We start from the raw sequence: 18638 nt of genomic DNA on the forward strand, positions 1-18638 counted from the left end.
TCACAGGTAGCTTCCTGGTTATGGGCAGGACTTTGTCTACTTCACAGGTAGCTTCCTGGTTATGGGCAGGACTTTGTCTACTTCACAGGTAGCTTCCTGGTTATGGGCAGGACTTTGTCTACTTCCTCTTCTTGGTGCTAGTATTTTGTATGACTACTATGTTTAGCCCTTAAGAACAAATGTTTAGAAAATTATAAACTTAGGGTTTTTGGGTATTTATTAGTCCGAGCAAGAAAGCATCAATCTAGTGTCAGAATTCTCTAATGTCCTGCAAGATAAATAATGGGAAAGTATATTAAGTCCTTTGAGTCTATTTAATTTCAATAAATTAATACTGATACTACTTATGAGAAATTCCATCCTTAGCATAATTGGCAGGAAGTTATATGGTAATGTTTGTTTACTATTTATTGCCACACAGACGCAGATGGTAGACTTAGTTCTGGACAGATTGCTTACATTTCTTCGAAGAGTTGCTGTATTCCAGATATGAGTTATGGCTGCCTATCTTCAAACATCCCTGCATTAGAATTGATGGCTTTGTATGTGGCAGCTGCCATGCACGATTACGATCACCCAGGAAGAACAAACGCGTTTCTAGTGGCTACAAATGCACCTCAGGTAGGAAAGAATTTTTCAGAAGCTTAAGAATAGTTCCAAAAAATTTTTATAACCCATTGCATATCACTCTATAATCTGTCTTTCTTGTGGGTCATGTTTTCAGTAAACTCTTCATTATAATTAATTGGTGAAAACACATGATGATGAATGCTAACAGAATTTTGAAAAATTAGTTTCTTCAGCTATAAAAAATAATAGTTTATAAAATAACTCCATGTTTCATGAATTCTATATCATGATTGAAATATTTTTGTCTTCTAACAAATTGATAAAGCTCTGGGTTGGATCATTGTTCTTTCTGATTGGGTCCATAGTGTGGCTAAAAGTTGTAATAGCTACGGAGAGCCTTAATGGTTTGTTCTTTCCATTTTTCTCCTATGATTTATCTTAATATCTTTACCTTCTGTTCCTTAGCTATGAACATATTAGTGTACTAACAATTTTGGGGGGAGGGGTGATGAGATGCCTTACCAGTTAAAAGTACCTCCCTCCAAGCATGACAACCCGAGTTTAATCTCTGGGGCTGACTTGATAGAAAGAGAGAACCAGTTACCACAAGCTATCCTCAGACCTCCACACATGTGCTATGGCATGCAGATGTATCCTCATCTCACATAAATAAATAAGTAAATACAAATGTAATAAGAAGATAGACAACAATTTATTTTGGTATAGTATTTTATAAGGAGGGAATATAGCTGATCAAGTACCAAACTCTTTGAGGGTCAGATCACAGTCTAAATAAAGTACTATGAATTCCCAACATGAATACTGTAACTGCCATAACTTTAAACATGAGAACTTGGAACTAAACATGATTTTTAGAAGAATTTAATGTGGTTTGAGGTATTTGTGTTGTTGATTGCTGCAATGTTGTATATATGTTTCTAACCAACATATAACCAGTAACCAACATCATAAACAGTAACCAATATTATTATTTGTGATGAATTCATCTGTCTTCACTTTTAGTATTCTGTCTTAAATTTAGTTCCATTTATCATTTGTAGCCATTTTCTGTTCCCCTTTTTATCTGTCTTGTTCAATCATGTCAACTGTTAAAAATACAGAAGATAAAGTGTGTGTTAGAGAGACAAAGACACACATACACACACACACACACACACACACACACACACACNGAGAGAGAGAGAGAGAGAGAGAGAGAGAGAGAGAGAGAGAGAGAGAGAGAGACTACCTGCCCCAGGTTACATATCTGTAGTATCATTCTACAAATTCAGAGGACAGTCTAACCTCCTCATCACTTTGATTGACTTATTGGCAAATCACAATTCTTTGGAAAAAGCACTAGATCTGATACCAGGAGGTTTGTATTTAATTTCTGGTTGCCCACTTGTTCCTGAGGTGTGTGAATGAAGATAGAAGCTTATACCTCTAGGGCTGGGATAGGGCTAACCTCTTATAAGCATGAGGAACTAAATTAAGATCCCCAGAACTCATGTTAAGAAGCCAGACAAAGGCCATGTTTTTGAACCCCAGAATGGGGAAAGGAGGGCTAGTGGGGCATACCTGAAAGTTCAATGACTAACTAGTCTGTCCAGACAGTGAGCTTCAGAGCATTCACTGAGGGACTGTCAACAAAAATACAGGTAGAAAGTGATCAAGAAGAGACGCTAACAACTTGAGGCTTTCACATGCATTTGCAGGCACATGTTTACCCAACCACATTAATAAGCATGTATAACACACCAAAACATACTCAAAGCTTTCCACTAGAACAAAAAATTGTGATATTAAGGGTAAAAAGAGACAACATATAAAAAGAATAGTTCTTTCTAAAAAAAAATTGTTACTCTGTTAAAATACCTAAAGCAATCATCATTTTAAAAGGAATGGTTTATTTTGGCTCATCATTTTAGAAATTTCCATTTACAAGGTCAGTGGGTCACATTGCTTTTGGGCCTGTGTGGATATAACTCATGGTGAAGAGTGTGTAACTCCTGTGTTAAGGAAATTAGCATGTGAAAAAGACAAGACCTGGCATCCAACAATCCTTTTCAAAGGCATACCCAGTCCTTAAGTCCTTCATTTACCTTCAGGCAGAAGATTCTTCTCTAAAAATACTGGAGGAAGCTGCCTGGAGAGAAGGAGTTACTAGTATGGGCATCAGTACTCCAGACAAAATAGTTGTCAATATAGAAATGTAGTAGGTGGCACTCATCTAGGGAACAGACCTCTATCCAGCCCCATTCACAGACTCCGCACTGAGTGTAACACCAGAGGAAAGCTGTTTACAACATGACAGGTGACTTAGGCTTGCCACAACCTGTTCTTATTTTTTCCTGTGTATTTGAAGTTTCTAGTAGGAGGATTATATATAGATGCTGATATTGATTCTGATTTTTCCTTCAATTTTATTTCTCTTTAGTAATTTCAAAGGACAAAAAAAATATTACTGTGTGTATGGCAGGGGAAATCAAATTTCAGGGGCTCATTTTTATACTAAAACTTTATGCAAGTTCCAGGGATTGAACTAGGTCATGAGGCTTATGTAAAAAACATCTGTACCTGCAGTGCCATTTCACTGGCCCATTTTTAATGATCTGGGAGTTTTGTTACTATCTGATATGGTGGAGTTATTTTGATAACTTATCAGTCATCATTAAATTAAGCATGAATTTGTCAACACTGTTAAATATAAATTGTCCCCTCACGGAGTCTTTGGAGTAAAGCCTTTTGGTGGTGGTGGGGGGGACTTATGATGATTAGAAATTATCTTAGGGTTGGTGAGAAGGTTTTATGTGGCTCACAATAGCTTAAATCACTCGGTTGTATGAAATGATCTAAGGATGGTATGCAGGCATGCTCACATCTAGGCTCTAAGTTTCAGATAACGGGTATAGGAAGCAAGCTCACGTGTATTTCTCCTGACACCACTCCCTCTGGTTATCTGTCTTCCTTTCCCGTTAGGTAGTAAGGACCAGGCCTTTGTTTCTGCTTTTTAATCCCCACCCTTTGACACAACTTGACATGGATTTTTTAAAAAATTAGTTAGTACTTCTTTAGTAATTTTGAAAGTGTTTAGTTTTTAGAGCTGGTAGAAGCTTTAGAAGTTTTATACTCTGCTTGTTCTAAATGCCCCTCAGGGTGTTGCACTAGTATGAGGTAGAGACGAGCGAGCTCCTACTGTTGAATCCAGGAGATTTGTGATGGTACCTGTTACATGCTTATTTATCTCTTACTACTCAGGCACTGTGCCAGGATGGGAATATAGACTACGTCCTCAGAGACATAGGTCTCTGGCTTACCTTACTCGGGCATCATTTCTTCTTTAGTTAACTCTATGCTGCTGCAGAACAGAGCTGTACCCTAACCCTGTTCTGTATCCCAATGAGTTTTTTATTATAAGCTTTACAACTTGAATGTTTACTTCAAAAATACCACTTTTATATCACTTGAGAGGCATCCATCATGGTATTGCAGAGTATTTGAGGACAAATATTTAATTTTAGATATGCACATCAGAGGAAAGGTATCCTTAGCTTCTTTGCACTTTGGTCTATGTATTTAAAATCTTAACAACCTTTCATCATAAATATTAAAATCCTGGTAATATGTCTCATTTTGTAGTAGGTATTCACTGTTTGTGACTGTGAGTGATTAAAGCTCCTGTGTGAGATGCATGTCTCATTTCTCTTTCTTCTTTTCAGGCAGTTTTATACAATGACAGATCTGTTCTAGAGAATCATCATGCTGCATCAGCTTGGAATCTGTATCTTTCTCGCCCAGAATACAACTTCCTCCTTAACCTTGATCACATGGAATTCAAGCGTTTTCGATTTTTAGTTATAGAAGCAATCCTTGCTACAGATCTCAAAAAACATTTTGATTTCCTTGCAGAATTCAATGCCAAGGTTTGTTATGTAAAGTAGTGCCTGATTTTAAAAAGGGGAATATGTTGTTAGTGCTATAGGTGAAAAATGAGTTTTAATGCTAACATTACACATGATGTAAGAATAAATAGCTGATATTAAATGATACTATTGTACTAGTTTAAATAAATATTATTATGTCAATATGTCTTAAAATACTGTTGCTTGCTATGCTTTCTTTTGATAAATACATGAATTTTATTTTTTCAAATAGTAACAAACCAAATAATTATATGCAAAGTATTTACAGCAGATTTTGAGTTACTTAGTGCCAGTGAGACATTTTATGAAATGAGAGTTGTATTTCTAAGATGTCCGTCTATATTGCCACACCTTTGTGCTGCTAAACTAGCAGAAGAGCAGTGTCTCTTTTCTTCTGTTTGACAAGTCATTCCTTATCCCCAAAATATCTATTAAAAATGCCTATTTATTTACTCACTGTGCTGTGGAAAGGGGAAGATCAGCTCAGGGCCCTTCCCCTTAGAGAATTCATATTCACTGTGGAGTCTGAATCACTAATCTGCTCTGACAACAGTGATAATGGCATTGTGTCCCATGGAGAAGAAAACATGGAGGATCATTGCTTTTCTTTCTTGAAAGAATTATATGCTGCATCTTTATTTTTGGATAACAGGAAGTGCTGATTTCTCAAAGAGGAAATAAAAAGTATACTAAATGTGCCCAGCTAATAATGATAATTTCACTTGCTTCAATAATGCTAATTAATATTTACATATTAGCCTTTATTATCGACCAGGCACTGTTTATTTATCTTTATGGAGGTGTATGACAAGATTACCACCAATTCTTTATAGAGAAAGAAATGGACTTGAATAGGTTAAATGCTAAGTTAATAACTTTATGAGTTCAGATTTAGACCATGAGTTGAGCTTCTAAGACTTGTGTCTCTGAACTGAATTACCACCTGTTGCTGCTAGAACAGATTTTTTTCCCTTAGCTCTTTTACATGCCCTTTCTTTTAGGTAGAAATTGTTACAATTCTTATGATTTATAGATTCATATATGTATATATTCAATATATATTAAATTTTTATATTCACATACATATATTATTATTCTCTGTGATAATTACAAATAGTGAAACCAAAGTTGGCTTTTTTTTTAAATAAAAAGCTATGTTGCCTTTGAAAGATAATCTTACTACTATTTCAGTAGGACATTTTACCACATAGGTGCATATTTATATTATACTCTGATTTTAAGGAAGCATTTACTGATACTTTTTCCTGTCCTCTGGAAAGAAAACAATTTGAAGGCAATTGATAAGAACAAACAAATATGAGAAACTCTGTATCCTCAGAACCTAAAACAATTCTGTTTGTCCAAAATAGGCCAATGATGTAAATAGTAACGGTATAGAATGGAGCAGTGAAAACGATCGCCTCCTGGTCTGCCAGGTGTGCATCAAATTAGCAGATATCAATGGCCCAGCAAAAGATCGGGATCTACATTTGAGGTGGACAGAAGGCATTGTGAATGAATTTTATGAGCAGGTAAGATGAAACATGAGATTGTTGGGATTTCGAAGAGCTGCCATATGAAGAGAGCACCTTTGGGGGCTTGAATTGCTACAGGAAGTGAAAGAGTTGCCCTGAAAGGGGCTCAGAGTTGTGTGGACCATAGCTTTTAGTATTTTCTCAGTTCTAAGTTTGCTGCTAATATTTTTTTAAATTTTATTTTATGAATATGGATGTTTTGCCTGCATGTGTTTATCTGTGCACCATGTGTGGCCTGGTGCTTGTAATGGTTAGACGAGGGCTTTATATCCACTGGAACTGGAACTACAGGTGGTTGTAAGCTGCCATGTGGGTTCTGTGAATTGAACTCGGGTCCTCTGAAAGAACAGCCAGTGCTTTTAGCCACACTGAACCATCTCTCTAACCACTATTGGTAACAGTTAAAGTAGCAAACCAGAATACATAGCTTATTACCTGTCTGAAATGAGTTGATTAAACTTTTGGCTGAATAGATAAGGATAGACTCTGGTCCCCAAGAGAATCTATACCTTAAAACAGTTGATTTCCAAACGAAGTAGGGTTTTCTGCAACAGAATATTTTTGTTACATATTTGAGAATTTCATACAATGCACCCTATCACACTTGCTTCTTGAAATTCCTCCCAGGCCCACCCTCCTACCCTTTTGCCCCCAAACAAACCAAACAACAACAACAAAAAACAGAAACCCCACCAAGTGTAATCTGTGTTGCCAGTATTCTCTTTGGAGCATGGTCAATCTCCCAATGGCCAGCAATTCGATGACTGCAGACTCATATCCGAGAGTAAGAGACATTGAAGGTTCTGTAACCCCCGAAATGAGACAGTCCAGATAGGAAGCTACTGGAGAGAGTCCTTAAACACTTCAGTAAAGATACTGAAGTTCAGCTTTTCTCCGTTGATGCCTTCTGGTAGGAAGTGGGGAAGGACCAAATGAAATAGCTTTTAAGGGATTTTATGGTATTCTCAGAACATAATCATCAAAAGACATTTTCAAGTTTGTTAAAGAAAGACTGTCCTTGCATTAGAAGCATCTATGGGAGTAGAAGTCCTGACAGAAAATAATAAAGGATAGACGTGAGTTCAGAAGTTCTAAGTAGTTTTCTAAGATGAATTATAAACATGCTATTCTTTTATATCTTATAAACCTTGGCTGTAAAAGATTCTTACCCATTTGCAGTCTGTACCATTTTGAGAGGGTGGTTCCCCATAATGTTAAAGAAATCTGACTATCCTACAAAACAAATTTCAGTATCTTTAAAATATCAAATACCACCCACTATACTATATTCCTTTGGAATCCTTGGCTCTAATAGCCATGCATTATCAAAATGTTCACAGTTAAAATTCCTGTCTTAGAAAGTAGGAGTAGTGAAGTGGAGCTTGTTGGATCATGCATATTTACTCCATGTTATATTGTAAAGGTACATTTTCTTCGACACACCCTTGGAAGTTACAAAATACCACACTGTGTAACCTGTTATCATTGAGAATTAGAATAGAGATATACAAATTACATGTTACCTTAAATTAAGGCTTCATTTATTACCCCAAATCAAATAATTTAGCATTTATTAATTATAAATCATTAATGTTGACATTATGGAATATTGCAGATTGAGAGTAAAATTATTACTATTTACCTTAATATATATATTTTTTCCTCTGGTCAGTAAATATCAACTTCATATAGACAGAATATGAGAATACATTTTTAAGATTTCTCAAATGAAGAAAAGACAGAGTGACTTTTCCCCCTCTGCTGGTAGCGGATGCAGGTCTCAGGAACAGCAGCTGACATGTGTCCACCCAGCTGCACTCCAGCCTAACAGTAACACTGAGTCAGTAATGTTTTGAGGAAAGACTATATTGATGTAGACTGTGTTTTTAAAAATCTCAAGATACCAGGTGTGGTGGCACATACCTTTAATCCCAGGATTCAGGAGGCAGAGACAGGTGGATGCCTGTGAATTCAAGGCCATCTGGTCTACAGAGTGAGTTCCTTGGTAGCCAAGCCTATGTAGAGGTTCTTTTCTCAAAATACGAAAAATAAATAAAAGGGAAAAAACCCTCAAGATAATACTAACAGTAAACCTAAACAGTTATCTTTTCAGCAGCTATAAGTGCATTTTTCTTTCTGAAATTCTCAGGGAGATGAAGAAGCAACCCTGGGTCTCCCTATCAGTCCCTTCATGGACCGCTCTTCTCCTCAGCTAGCAAGGCTCCAGGAATCTTTCATCACCCACATTGTGGGCCCCCTGTGCAACTCCTATGATGCTGCTGGCTTGCTGCCAGGTCAGTGGATAGAAGCAGAAGAGGGTGATGATACAGAAAGTGATGATGATGATGATGGTGAAGAATTAGATTCGGATGATGAAGAAACAGAAGACAATCTAAATCCTAGTAAGGAAACTATGTTTTGTTTATTGCTACTAATTACAAATGTTCACTTAATTTGGATTTAGATTTTTACATCTTAGGTACAGATGTGTTGAGTAACTCCTAACAGTCAGGTTTAGAATAACTGCTGTGTGCTGGAGCTGTGTTACTTCTGTAGTACAGTGGAGACTTTATTTAACAAAAGGAGCATTTTCCAAGATGCTGTCCTCCAGCGAATGCCCATCTGAACATCTTTGAAGTGAGCCCTAGCAGTTAAGACTCCTCATCTCACCCTCTTCAAACATCAAAACAGCTGGGGAGCACAACTTTCCAGCAGTCTCACATGGACTCAGGAAAGAAACCAAGACAGTGGGGAGAAAGGAGAATAGGGCCCTTGGCTCTGAGAGAAGAACCAAGGTTTTAATATTGAGTTATATAGCAACATAATTTTCTGAATAAAACAATGAAATAAAGTGGAAAATTAAATCTTGTCTTTGAAACTATTAATGAAATGCCCTCTTTATTTTAAAGTAAGATTTAAACTATACCTAGCTAGACACTTTTTTTCTACGATTACTAAGAATCAGAACTATAATACAATGGGAATTTCATTTTTATTTACTGGAGGAACCTCTCTTGATACTGTCCTCCACCAGTGTTCTTCAGCGGGCTCTACTTGTATAAGTACCTCTACCACTTCTGACACACATGCCTTGTATTTTGGGTTAGCAAGGTGGAGAACAATCTTAAGCCAAATTGGGGTCAGTTGACTGACTTTTCAAAATAATGTTCCCCAGAATACTGGTAATTACATTTAATTTACTACATTCAGACATTACAAACTGACTTCTAACTTTAGATTATTATGATTTTCACCTTAAAAATTTGAGCTTCTCTTCCAACCAGGTATTCTCTTTACCTAATCTCTATTTTGTTTCTATCCAGGACTACCCCTGTCACTCAGAGCTTTGTTCTGTTTAGGATGTGATTTCCATAGTGTGGACAACACATTTATAACCTTAGAGCTTATGTAACTAGACTAGAGTGGGTACTTAGGCATTAATTGAATGGGCGATTGGGTTTTATTTGCTTTGGTGTAAATGTTTGTTTTAAATTTCACAGAACCACAAAGAAGGAAAGGCAGGCGGCGAATATTTTGCCAACTAATGCACCACCTCACTGAAAACCACAAGATATGGAAGGAAATCATAGAAGAAGAAGAAAAATGTAAAGCTGAGGGGAACAAACTGCAGGTGGATAATGCCTCCTTACCTCAGGCAGATGAGATTCAGGTTATTGAAGAGGCAGATGAAGAGGAAGAACAAATGTTTGAATGAGAAGAGAACTCATGCTGAAGAAGCCTGGGGTGCTGTTCCCAGGGTCATTACCTAATGCTCACTGTACTGATTCTCAACTGACCATTCCCATGTGGACACGCCTTAATACTGTGAGAGGATCCTTGCTACCCTGGCAGTTCTCACTCCTAAGCACTTTCATTACAAACTAGAAACTGATTCTTAGAGCTTGCTGCAGTTGACTCATGCTGCAAAGCCTTCCTCAAAACCTTCACTGGTGTGTAAATAGTGTGTCATAATGCTGCTTTGCTGGGTAGTGAGCTCTTATTTCTCATGATGAGGGAGGGAAGGCTAAAACTGAAAAGTCAAGTGACTTCGGTTTTCGAAGTAACCATATTTCTTTTATGAAAACAGGATTCATCTTGTATTTCCAAATATATCTTTTATGTCTTTGTTTGGGGGTGGGATGGTGCAAGAAACAAACCTCTATGCTTAATACAAAAATGAATTCATTGTGGCCTTTCTGAGTGATTTCTGCTCGTGGCAGTACACTGTTCAGTGTGGTTCTCCTGGCTTCATCGATGAAGGACTGAGGACCTTTGTTATACTTAACAAAACCCAGATGCATCAATTTCTGATGCTTTTTATTGTTGTGTATAATCTACTTACTTGTTTTATTTCTGCCTAAAGTATTCAGGTTTGCTGTGGACATCAGAGGTCTGAATTCTGTTCTTACTGATTTTGTTCCATGGTTGAATTTTAAAAGTATATAACAATGAAGGAGCTTTATTCTTTATTCAAATCTGTTCTTATTTTTATTCTTTCTCAGGATAAGTAATTTTAAACAATTATTATAAACATTGCATAAATTTGCCAGAGAAAAAACATCGTCCTAATATTGATGTTACCTTTTATGAAATGAGCACCATTTTATTTTAATTAGAGTCAAGAAAAAGGAGATGGCCATCTTTTGCCTTAATGGAAAATCAAATGAAACCAATCCCATCGAAGATATTGCCTAAATAATTAGTTATCTTTAGATATATGTCTTAGGTGTCTAGTAAAATTGACATTTTTTATTGTTAATATCTTTCTGCTTCAAGAGTACATGGCAGAGATGACACATCACTATTTAGTAATACTACAGCCCCACAGACTGAATTTTGAAGTAAAGTACATAATGGGAATGCATATTAATTTTTAATAAATTGCTATAAAATAAATATGCTATGAATAGTTCAATAAATAATTCCATAAATGCTTATAAATAAATAATTTACTAAGAAAACAGGATACATTTATGTTTATATAATCTCATTAGAGTGCGGCTATGTGCCCTAGTTGTGAGAAATTATTGAAGTTATACAAAGCAACCAAAATGATACCAAAATGGTAAACTGGTTTCTTATTATCCTTTATACATTATTTTGGAACCATTGAACTTTGTGCACAGTTAACTGTCAGTTTCCACAGTATTTCCTATATAGTGTGATGCTGGAATTTCTTACCTACCTAAGATATTTGGGTTGTCTACAAGGCCACAGTTAAAGATTTATTGGAGTACTGGTATTTTTGATCCTGTAGGTACCATATTTAATGAATCACTACACTTTATTTATTAAACATGTTGAGTGCTGAGTTCCTTCCTGTCACTTTTGCTACCACAACTACATCATTTGTAAACTGGTCCCACCATATATTACTAAGTAATAAAATTTTAACTGATAATCTATTGAACTTGCATTTATATAATCCAGTGTGTAAATTTCTCTAAAATATGTTTTATATTCTATGCAGATATATTTATTCTGTTACTTTCTTTCCAACAGAAAACAATATATAAGTGTGTTTAAGTTCATAAATGTATAGGCATATATTATCAGAATCAAGTCTCTAAACTGTTATGTTAAAGTTCATATTGGAATAATTTATTTTTAAATTCCGTCTTCTTGAAAGAAGAACATTTTTCTTCTAAACATGTTACTGGGAGCTCATTTGAAAGTAATCCTTAAATTATTTAACCCTTGTTTAGTAAATGGAATCATCCCAAAGAAATTAAAATTATTAAAATAATCTATTCAAAAAATGTAAATGTCATGATTGCAAGTCATGAGTATGAGAATATATTAAATATATACATACTTTTGTTAGGTGGAGTCCTATGTGAGGAATTTTCATAAACCTTATAAATCTTTCTGTGGTGTGAATATAGAATTGAATGCCATTAGCCTGCTTTGTGAATACTCAACCACATCAGCTTCTAGCTCATATTATAGTTTTTATTTTGTTTGCTGTAGAATCATATTAATTTTAATAGGATTTTATCAGACATCTGCTATTGTAATTCTTTGGTATTATACATATATATAACACTGTAAAGATCTGTGCTGACACAATTTTTCTCCTCTGTGGAAATCTATTTTTTGTGGTTGTTGTTATTTGATTGAAAGCTTTTCCCCTGTCACTCTTCTTTCCTTTTGTGCTGTTGGCCTGTCTTGCTTATTTTTGTAAGAGTCTGGCATTACTTAAGTAATCAAAAATTCTCACTCTCCCTGTATTACAACTGATAGAAACAAACTTTACAAAAGAGATGAGTAGAACTAATTGGTTCCTTTATTATAGTTGCTCATCCACTATGAACAGCTTTGAAGGGTCTGTGGGATAGGTAGTACACGGATGGAGAACTTCTCAGGAGAAAGGAACATTTTACACTGAGTGCAGAAGAATTCAGTTAGGTTTGATATGACTGGAGTAAGAGAGAAACAATAAGAAACAATACAAATTGGCTCAGAATAGGAGAAACCATTTCCACATTGGAGAAGCCAAGAGTTTTATAGGCTTACAGGAAGATAGAGTGTAAGAAGAGGGACTGACTAATGAGGAGGGACGGTGGTTGATGATGTCCTTCTGTAGTATGGTATGCCATTTAAATTCTGCTCCTAAGGAAGTAGGATCTGAAGGATTTTGACCTGAGTGAGATGGTTAATTCTTTATATGAGGGTCATTAACACTACTTTGAATTGTTAAAAAATTGTGGGCTGGGCGGTGGTGGTGCACGCCTTTAATCCCAGCACTTGGGAGGCAGAGACAGGCATATTTCTGAGTTCGAGGCCAGCCTGGTCTACAGAGTGAGTTCCAGGACAGCCAGGCAGGGCTATACATAGAAACCCTGTCTCAAAAAACAAAAACAAAACAAAACAAAACAAAACAAAAAAAAGTGGGAGGCCATTGTTTGGATTGAGCTTCTGCCTTTGGCCCCATGGAGTTACTTTTGGTAAATGCCCTATAATCAGACTGAAACGGCAAGAGAATTAGAATCCCAACATTTGTTTTGCTGAAAAACAGATTTCAGTCTATCTGAGTGTCTTGAGCACAATAAGGAAGTCTCTTGTGTTCACCTAGAACAAAACAAAAAGCTAACCCTTGTGCTTTGTCAGGTGTTCTTTCCTCATTTCCACCTTACAAAAACTTGCCGGTCTACTATAGTCTGGTAGGAAAGGTCTTTCAATATTTTGTAGGCTTGATAGTGCCCTGATTTATACTTGGTAGATAAAAATCTTATAAGATCTATAACTGAATTTATTATAATTTTTTTCTTTTGATAGTTCTAATTTTTGTTTTTGACAGTCAAAGAACCAAGATTTAGAGACAGGGAAACCTTGTGATTTTTGGCTAGACAGGTTGCAGGGATATATAGGCTGAAAGAAAAATGGCTTTAAGATTTAGGATACAGAATCAATTTCCCTGGTGACTAATTGGATTTTGTAGCAAGGAGAGTAACAGAATTCTCATTTGGAAACTCAATGTCTGAGGCTGAGAGAGGAGGAGATTTTGGATATAATTGAAGGTAAACAGATGAATTCAGATTGGAGCTGAAGGCTGTGTTACATTCTGGTGTAGTCCAATCTAGTTGCGTTCAGAAGAGAGAGATGGGGTAATGTCTGGTTCACTTGAAAATGAAGACTACAAGGTGGACTCAGAAAATACGGAGAGTAATAGAGCTTGGTCAGAAGTGAAGCAACTAGGTGGAGGAGACTTCTAAGAGAGACTGGTGGTAAGAGAGAGAAGAGCAAAATTAGAAGTCCAAGTAAATGGATCTATCTACCTCTCTCTTTTCTCTCTCTCTCTCTCCTTTTCCTTCCTTCCTTCCTCCCTTCTTCCCTCCTTCCCTCCCTCCTTCCCGCCTTCCTTCTCTCTCTCTTCCTTTTCTTTTTTTCTTTTAATTTTTATTTTTTCTTAATTTCTTTTTTTGTTTCACTCCAGATTTTATTCCCCTCCTGGTCCACCCTCCAACTGTTTGTTCCACATCTCACACCTCCTCTCCATGAGAATGTCCCCACCCCCATCCTCACCACATCAGACCTCTAAACTCCCTGGGGCTTCCAGTCTCTTGAGGGTTAGGTGCATTAGGGCTGATGAGATGGATCAGCAGGTAAGAATGCTTATCACTAAACCTGAGGAACTGACCCTGATCCCCAGAACCCACACAGTGGAAGGAGAGAACTCTCACAACTTGTCTTCTTATCTCTATGTGTGTGTGCACACACACACACACACAAATGTAAAAAAAGAAGCCTGGACTACAGTGTTGCAGTGTGATACCATGTCTCAATATTTTAAAGACACGGTCAGGAATGTATGTTACATGCTGCCCGAAGAATGAAATCATAATAATATGAAAATGTTTTGATTTTAATAAGAATAATATAACTCTGTTGCAAAAAGAGTTTAATTGGTGTGATGGGAAACATGCCAGAATACCACAGGTTAAAACATTTTGGAAAGGAAACAAAGGTGGTGCTATGATAGACTAAATAAATACTTTCCCATCTTAGAGCTACTCTAGGAGAAATGTTACTGTGTGTTTTACTTTTGTTTGTTTCTTTTTCTTTCTTTCTTTTTTTTTTTTTTTTGAGACAGGGTTTTTCTATGTAGTCATGGCTTTCCTGACACTCTGTAGACCAGGCTGGCCTCAAACTCTACCTCCCAAGTGCTAGGATTAAAGGCGTGCACCACCACTGCCTGGCCAGTGTTTTACATATTTTAACAGAGTGTACTGAAGTGGTGGTTGTTCATCTTTGACAACATTCTCTCTTGCACTTCTGTGGTCTTCATGGCAGTATAGTAAGAGACATGGCCCAGAACAGCCACCAGCTGTCTGAGAACTTCCTCCTCCATGAAGTACCTCCACTAAAGTAAAACCACACCCTGTCTGAGAACTTCCTCCTCCATCAAGTACCTCCACTAAAGTAAAACCACATCCTGTCTGAGAACTTCCTCCTCCATGAAGTACCTCCACTAAAGTAAAACCACATCCTGGCCTAGTTGGCCATCAATTGGAGGAGAGGCCCTTGGTCTTTCGAAGATTCTATGCCCAAGTATGGGGGAATGCCAGGGCCAGGAAGCAGGAGTGGGTGGGTTGGGGAACAGGAGGAGGGGGAGGGTATAGGGGATTTTTGGAGAGGAAACTAGGAAAGGGGATTGCATTTGAAATGTAAATGAAAAAATATCTAATAAAATATTTCCTTTTGGAGAACCTGGTAGGTCAATAATGCTGAGGTATTTTCAATAACTCATTTGAAAATGCACAATAAAAGAAAAAAATTGAAATTTAAAAAAATCCACATCCTTAGTTTTGCTACAGAAAAGAATTTCAGGATGAGCCAGTATGAAGCAGGGTTGGGGTTTATTAAAGAGATTTTATAAATGATTTAAGCATAGGGGTTAATTGAAAGGCACGTAACTCAGGGAAAATATAAGATACCCAAGTGTGAGTGGGCTTCCTAAGGAAGACTGAACCTAAGTATCTTAGCAGTAGTCATAAATACTAGTTTGGTTGCTTTCACATTACATCTCAAGTATTGTTAAGAAACGTTTTCCTTCCCTGTAGGTTTATTTTTTTAAAACAAATGAAATTATAAGGTGGCACTAGAGGTGCTTTCAGTGGAATTAGCATCTGATAAAATAAAACCAGGGCTTGCAAGGGTTACACAGTGTTTAAGACATGTCCTTTATTATAAATAGAATTTCTTGTGATATTCCCAGGAAAGTAATTTTATAGCTAGGAACTGAAAATGTCTTATACACTTACACCTTAAAAATGATTCATTGCTATTTGAACCTTCTTATTTTAAAAATCCCTATATTGGCTCTGAAGAAGAGATGACTCAGCAATTAAGAGCTTGTTCTGCTCTTGGTGAAGACCTGACTTCAGTTCCCAATGCCAACATTGAGCAGTTCACAACTACCTATAACTCCAGTTCCAGGATTTCTGGTACCCCCTTCTGGCCTCCTGGGCACATGAACACACTCCCACACATTAAAATAAAAACAAAGCAAAAAAAAAAAAAACCCTTTAACAAAATTCAATATATACTAAAATGTCTGTCTGTGTTGGCAACTTTTGCAGTGAATGTTAATTGTTCTGGAATTCTTGATTCTCCTGGCAATAGGCTTCAACCAGACTGCATGAGGAGCTCTTTTACTTCCCATGTCTGTATGTATGTTCCTTTCTGTCCTGTCTCAAAACCACTTAGCCAACAACAACAATTTCTGGAGACCTGACAATACCATGGACAACCAGGTGAGACCCCTCCTCCCCAATAGTCTGCCTGCACACCTAATAGCCATAAACTGCATCGTGGCCCCCCTCCCCCTATTTTCTGGCCCACAATTCTGCCTGCTTTCCCAGAGGCCACTCTGATACCACCCAAAACTTCAGAGTCCACACAGACCAGAAAAACCTCAAAGGAGACACCCTACTGGACCTGAAGATGCACTAGTCACCATAATCCCAGGCCACTCAGTCCAGAAGACAAAAAGGGAACAGAAACGGGGCGGGGGGCGGGGGTGTAATACATTAAAAAGAAAAAAAAAACACCCATCCAACAAAGATAAACTCAGAAATCTACACTCATAATAACTACAAAAGCTAGATGACTAAATGCCAGTGTAAGAATGAGAGTCAGGGAAACATGGCATTACCAGAGCCTAGCTATCCTACTACAGCAAACCCTGAGTATCCTAACATACCTGAGAAGCATAATGATCTTAATTCTCATCTTATGAACATGACAGAGACCATTAAAGAAGAAATGAATAAATTCCTTAGAGAAATACAGGAAAATACAATCAAATAGGTGAAGAAAGTGAACAGAACTGTTCAACACCTGAAAATGGAAATAGAAACAATAAAGAAAACACAAACTGAGGGAAACCTAGAGATGGAAAAATCTAGGTAAGAAAACAAACTACAAGCACAAACATCACCAACAGAATACAGAAGATGGAATAAAATCTCAGGTATAGAAGATATGATAGATTATTAATAATTTGGTCATGGAAAATGTTAAATCTAAAAAGGTTTTGAGACAAAACATCCAGGAAATTTGGGACACTCTGAAGGCACCAAACCTAAGAATAATAGGAATAGAAATAGATTTTCCAGCTCAAAGGCCCAGAAAATATATTTAACAAAATCATAGAAGAAAATTTAAAGAGATGCCTATAAATACAAGAAGCTTGTAGAACACCAAATAGATTGAACCAAAAAAGAAAAAAAAATCCCCCTGACAAATAATAAAAACACTAAATGTACAGAACAAAGAATATTAAAAGCTGCAAGTGGAAAAGATCCAAGTAACATATATAAATGCAGACCTATTAGAACTATACTCAACACACCAGCAGAGCCTGGACAGATGCATTGCAGTCTCTCTGAGATCACAGATGACAGCCCTGACTACTATACTATTCACAGCAAAACTTTCAATCAGCATAGAGGGAGAAAACAATATATATTCATGACAAAACTAAACACTGTCCACAAATCCAGCCCTTCAGAAAATACTAGAAAGAAAACTCCAAGCTTTAACTGCACCCAAGAAAACAGGAAATAAATTTACACCAGCAAAACCAAATGATACTCTACCATCAACATTAAAAGCAAGAACTAATAATAATCATTGGTCTTTAATATCTCTCAACATCAATGAATCCAATTCCCCAATAAAAAGACAATCAGAATGGATGAGCAAACAGGATCCATCATTCAGCTGCATTCAAGAAAGATACCTCAACATCAAAGATAGGCATTACCTCAGAGTAAGGGCTGGAAAAAGATTTTCCAAGCAAATGGACACAAGACGCAAGCTAGAGTAGCCATTCTAATATCTAATAAAATAGACTTCCAACCAAAATTAATAAAAAGAGATGAAAGATACTTCATACTAATTAAAGGAAAAATCTACCAAGATGACATTTCCATTCTGAATATCTATGCCCCAAATGCAATGGCACCCACATTTATAAAAGAAACATTACTAAAGCATAAACCACACATTTAACCACACACACACACTGTTGGGAGACATCAACACCCAACTCTCACCAATTAACAGATCATCCAGACACAAACTAAACAGAGAGATAATGGAACTAACAGACATTATGACTCACATGGACCTAACATATCTACACAATATCCCACCCAAATACAAAAGAATATACATTTGTCTCAGCATCTCACGGGACCTTCTCCAAAATTGACCATATAACTGGTCACAAAGCAAGTCTGAACAGATATAAGAAAATTAAAATAGCCCCCTGAATCTTCTCAGACCATCATGGATTAAAGCTGACCTTCAAGAACAACAGAAAGCCTACAAATTCATGAAACTGAACTCTCTATGCAATGACCACTGAGTCAAGGTAGAAATAAAGACTTTCTAGAATTCAATTAAAATGAATGCACAACATACCTAAACTTTCTGGACACAAAGCAATATTATTAAGAGGAAATTTCATACCAGTGCCTTCATAAAAAATTTAGTGAGATCTCTATCCAGGGATCCATCCCATAATCAGCTTCCAAACGCTGACACCATTGCATACACTAGCAAGATTTTGCTGAAAGGACCCAGATATAGCTGTCTC

General features: G+C 36.7%; 1 protein-coding gene and 1 long non-coding RNA gene across 3 annotated transcripts in view; both read left to right on the forward strand.

Annotated features, from left to right (window-relative positions):
• LOC115031552 overlaps positions 1 to 278 on the forward strand; it is a 1313-nt gene extending 1035 nt beyond the window's left edge. The window contains exon 3 of the long non-coding RNA XR_003837218.1: positions 7 to 278. This is a non-coding gene — a long non-coding RNA (uncharacterized LOC115031552). The remainder of the gene's footprint in view (positions 1 to 6) is intronic.
• Pde3b (phosphodiesterase 3B) overlaps positions 1 to 11436 on the forward strand; it is a 122657-nt gene extending 111221 nt beyond the window's left edge. Inside the window, exons 12-16 of one of the 2 annotated variants that reach the window (XM_021167016.2) lie at positions 422 to 621; positions 4293 to 4496; positions 5867 to 6028; positions 8181 to 8433; positions 9532 to 11436. In XM_021167016.2, coding sequence (XP_021022675.1) covers positions 422 to 621; positions 4293 to 4496; positions 5867 to 6028; positions 8181 to 8433; positions 9532 to 9746 — 1034 coding nt within the window. In that variant the 3' untranslated portion in view covers positions 9747 to 11436. The remainder of the gene's footprint in view (positions 1 to 421; positions 622 to 4292; positions 4497 to 5866; positions 6029 to 8180; positions 8434 to 9531) is intronic. The other variant, XM_029480048.1, reaches the window with a different exon arrangement.
• The last annotated feature ends 7202 nt before the right edge of the window (positions 11437 to 18638 follow it).

This window comes from Mus caroli, chromosome 7 (genome assembly GCF_900094665.2).
Source record: "Mus caroli chromosome 7, CAROLI_EIJ_v1.1, whole genome shotgun sequence".
Taxonomy (NCBI): domain Eukaryota; kingdom Metazoa; phylum Chordata; class Mammalia; order Rodentia; family Muridae; genus Mus; species Mus caroli.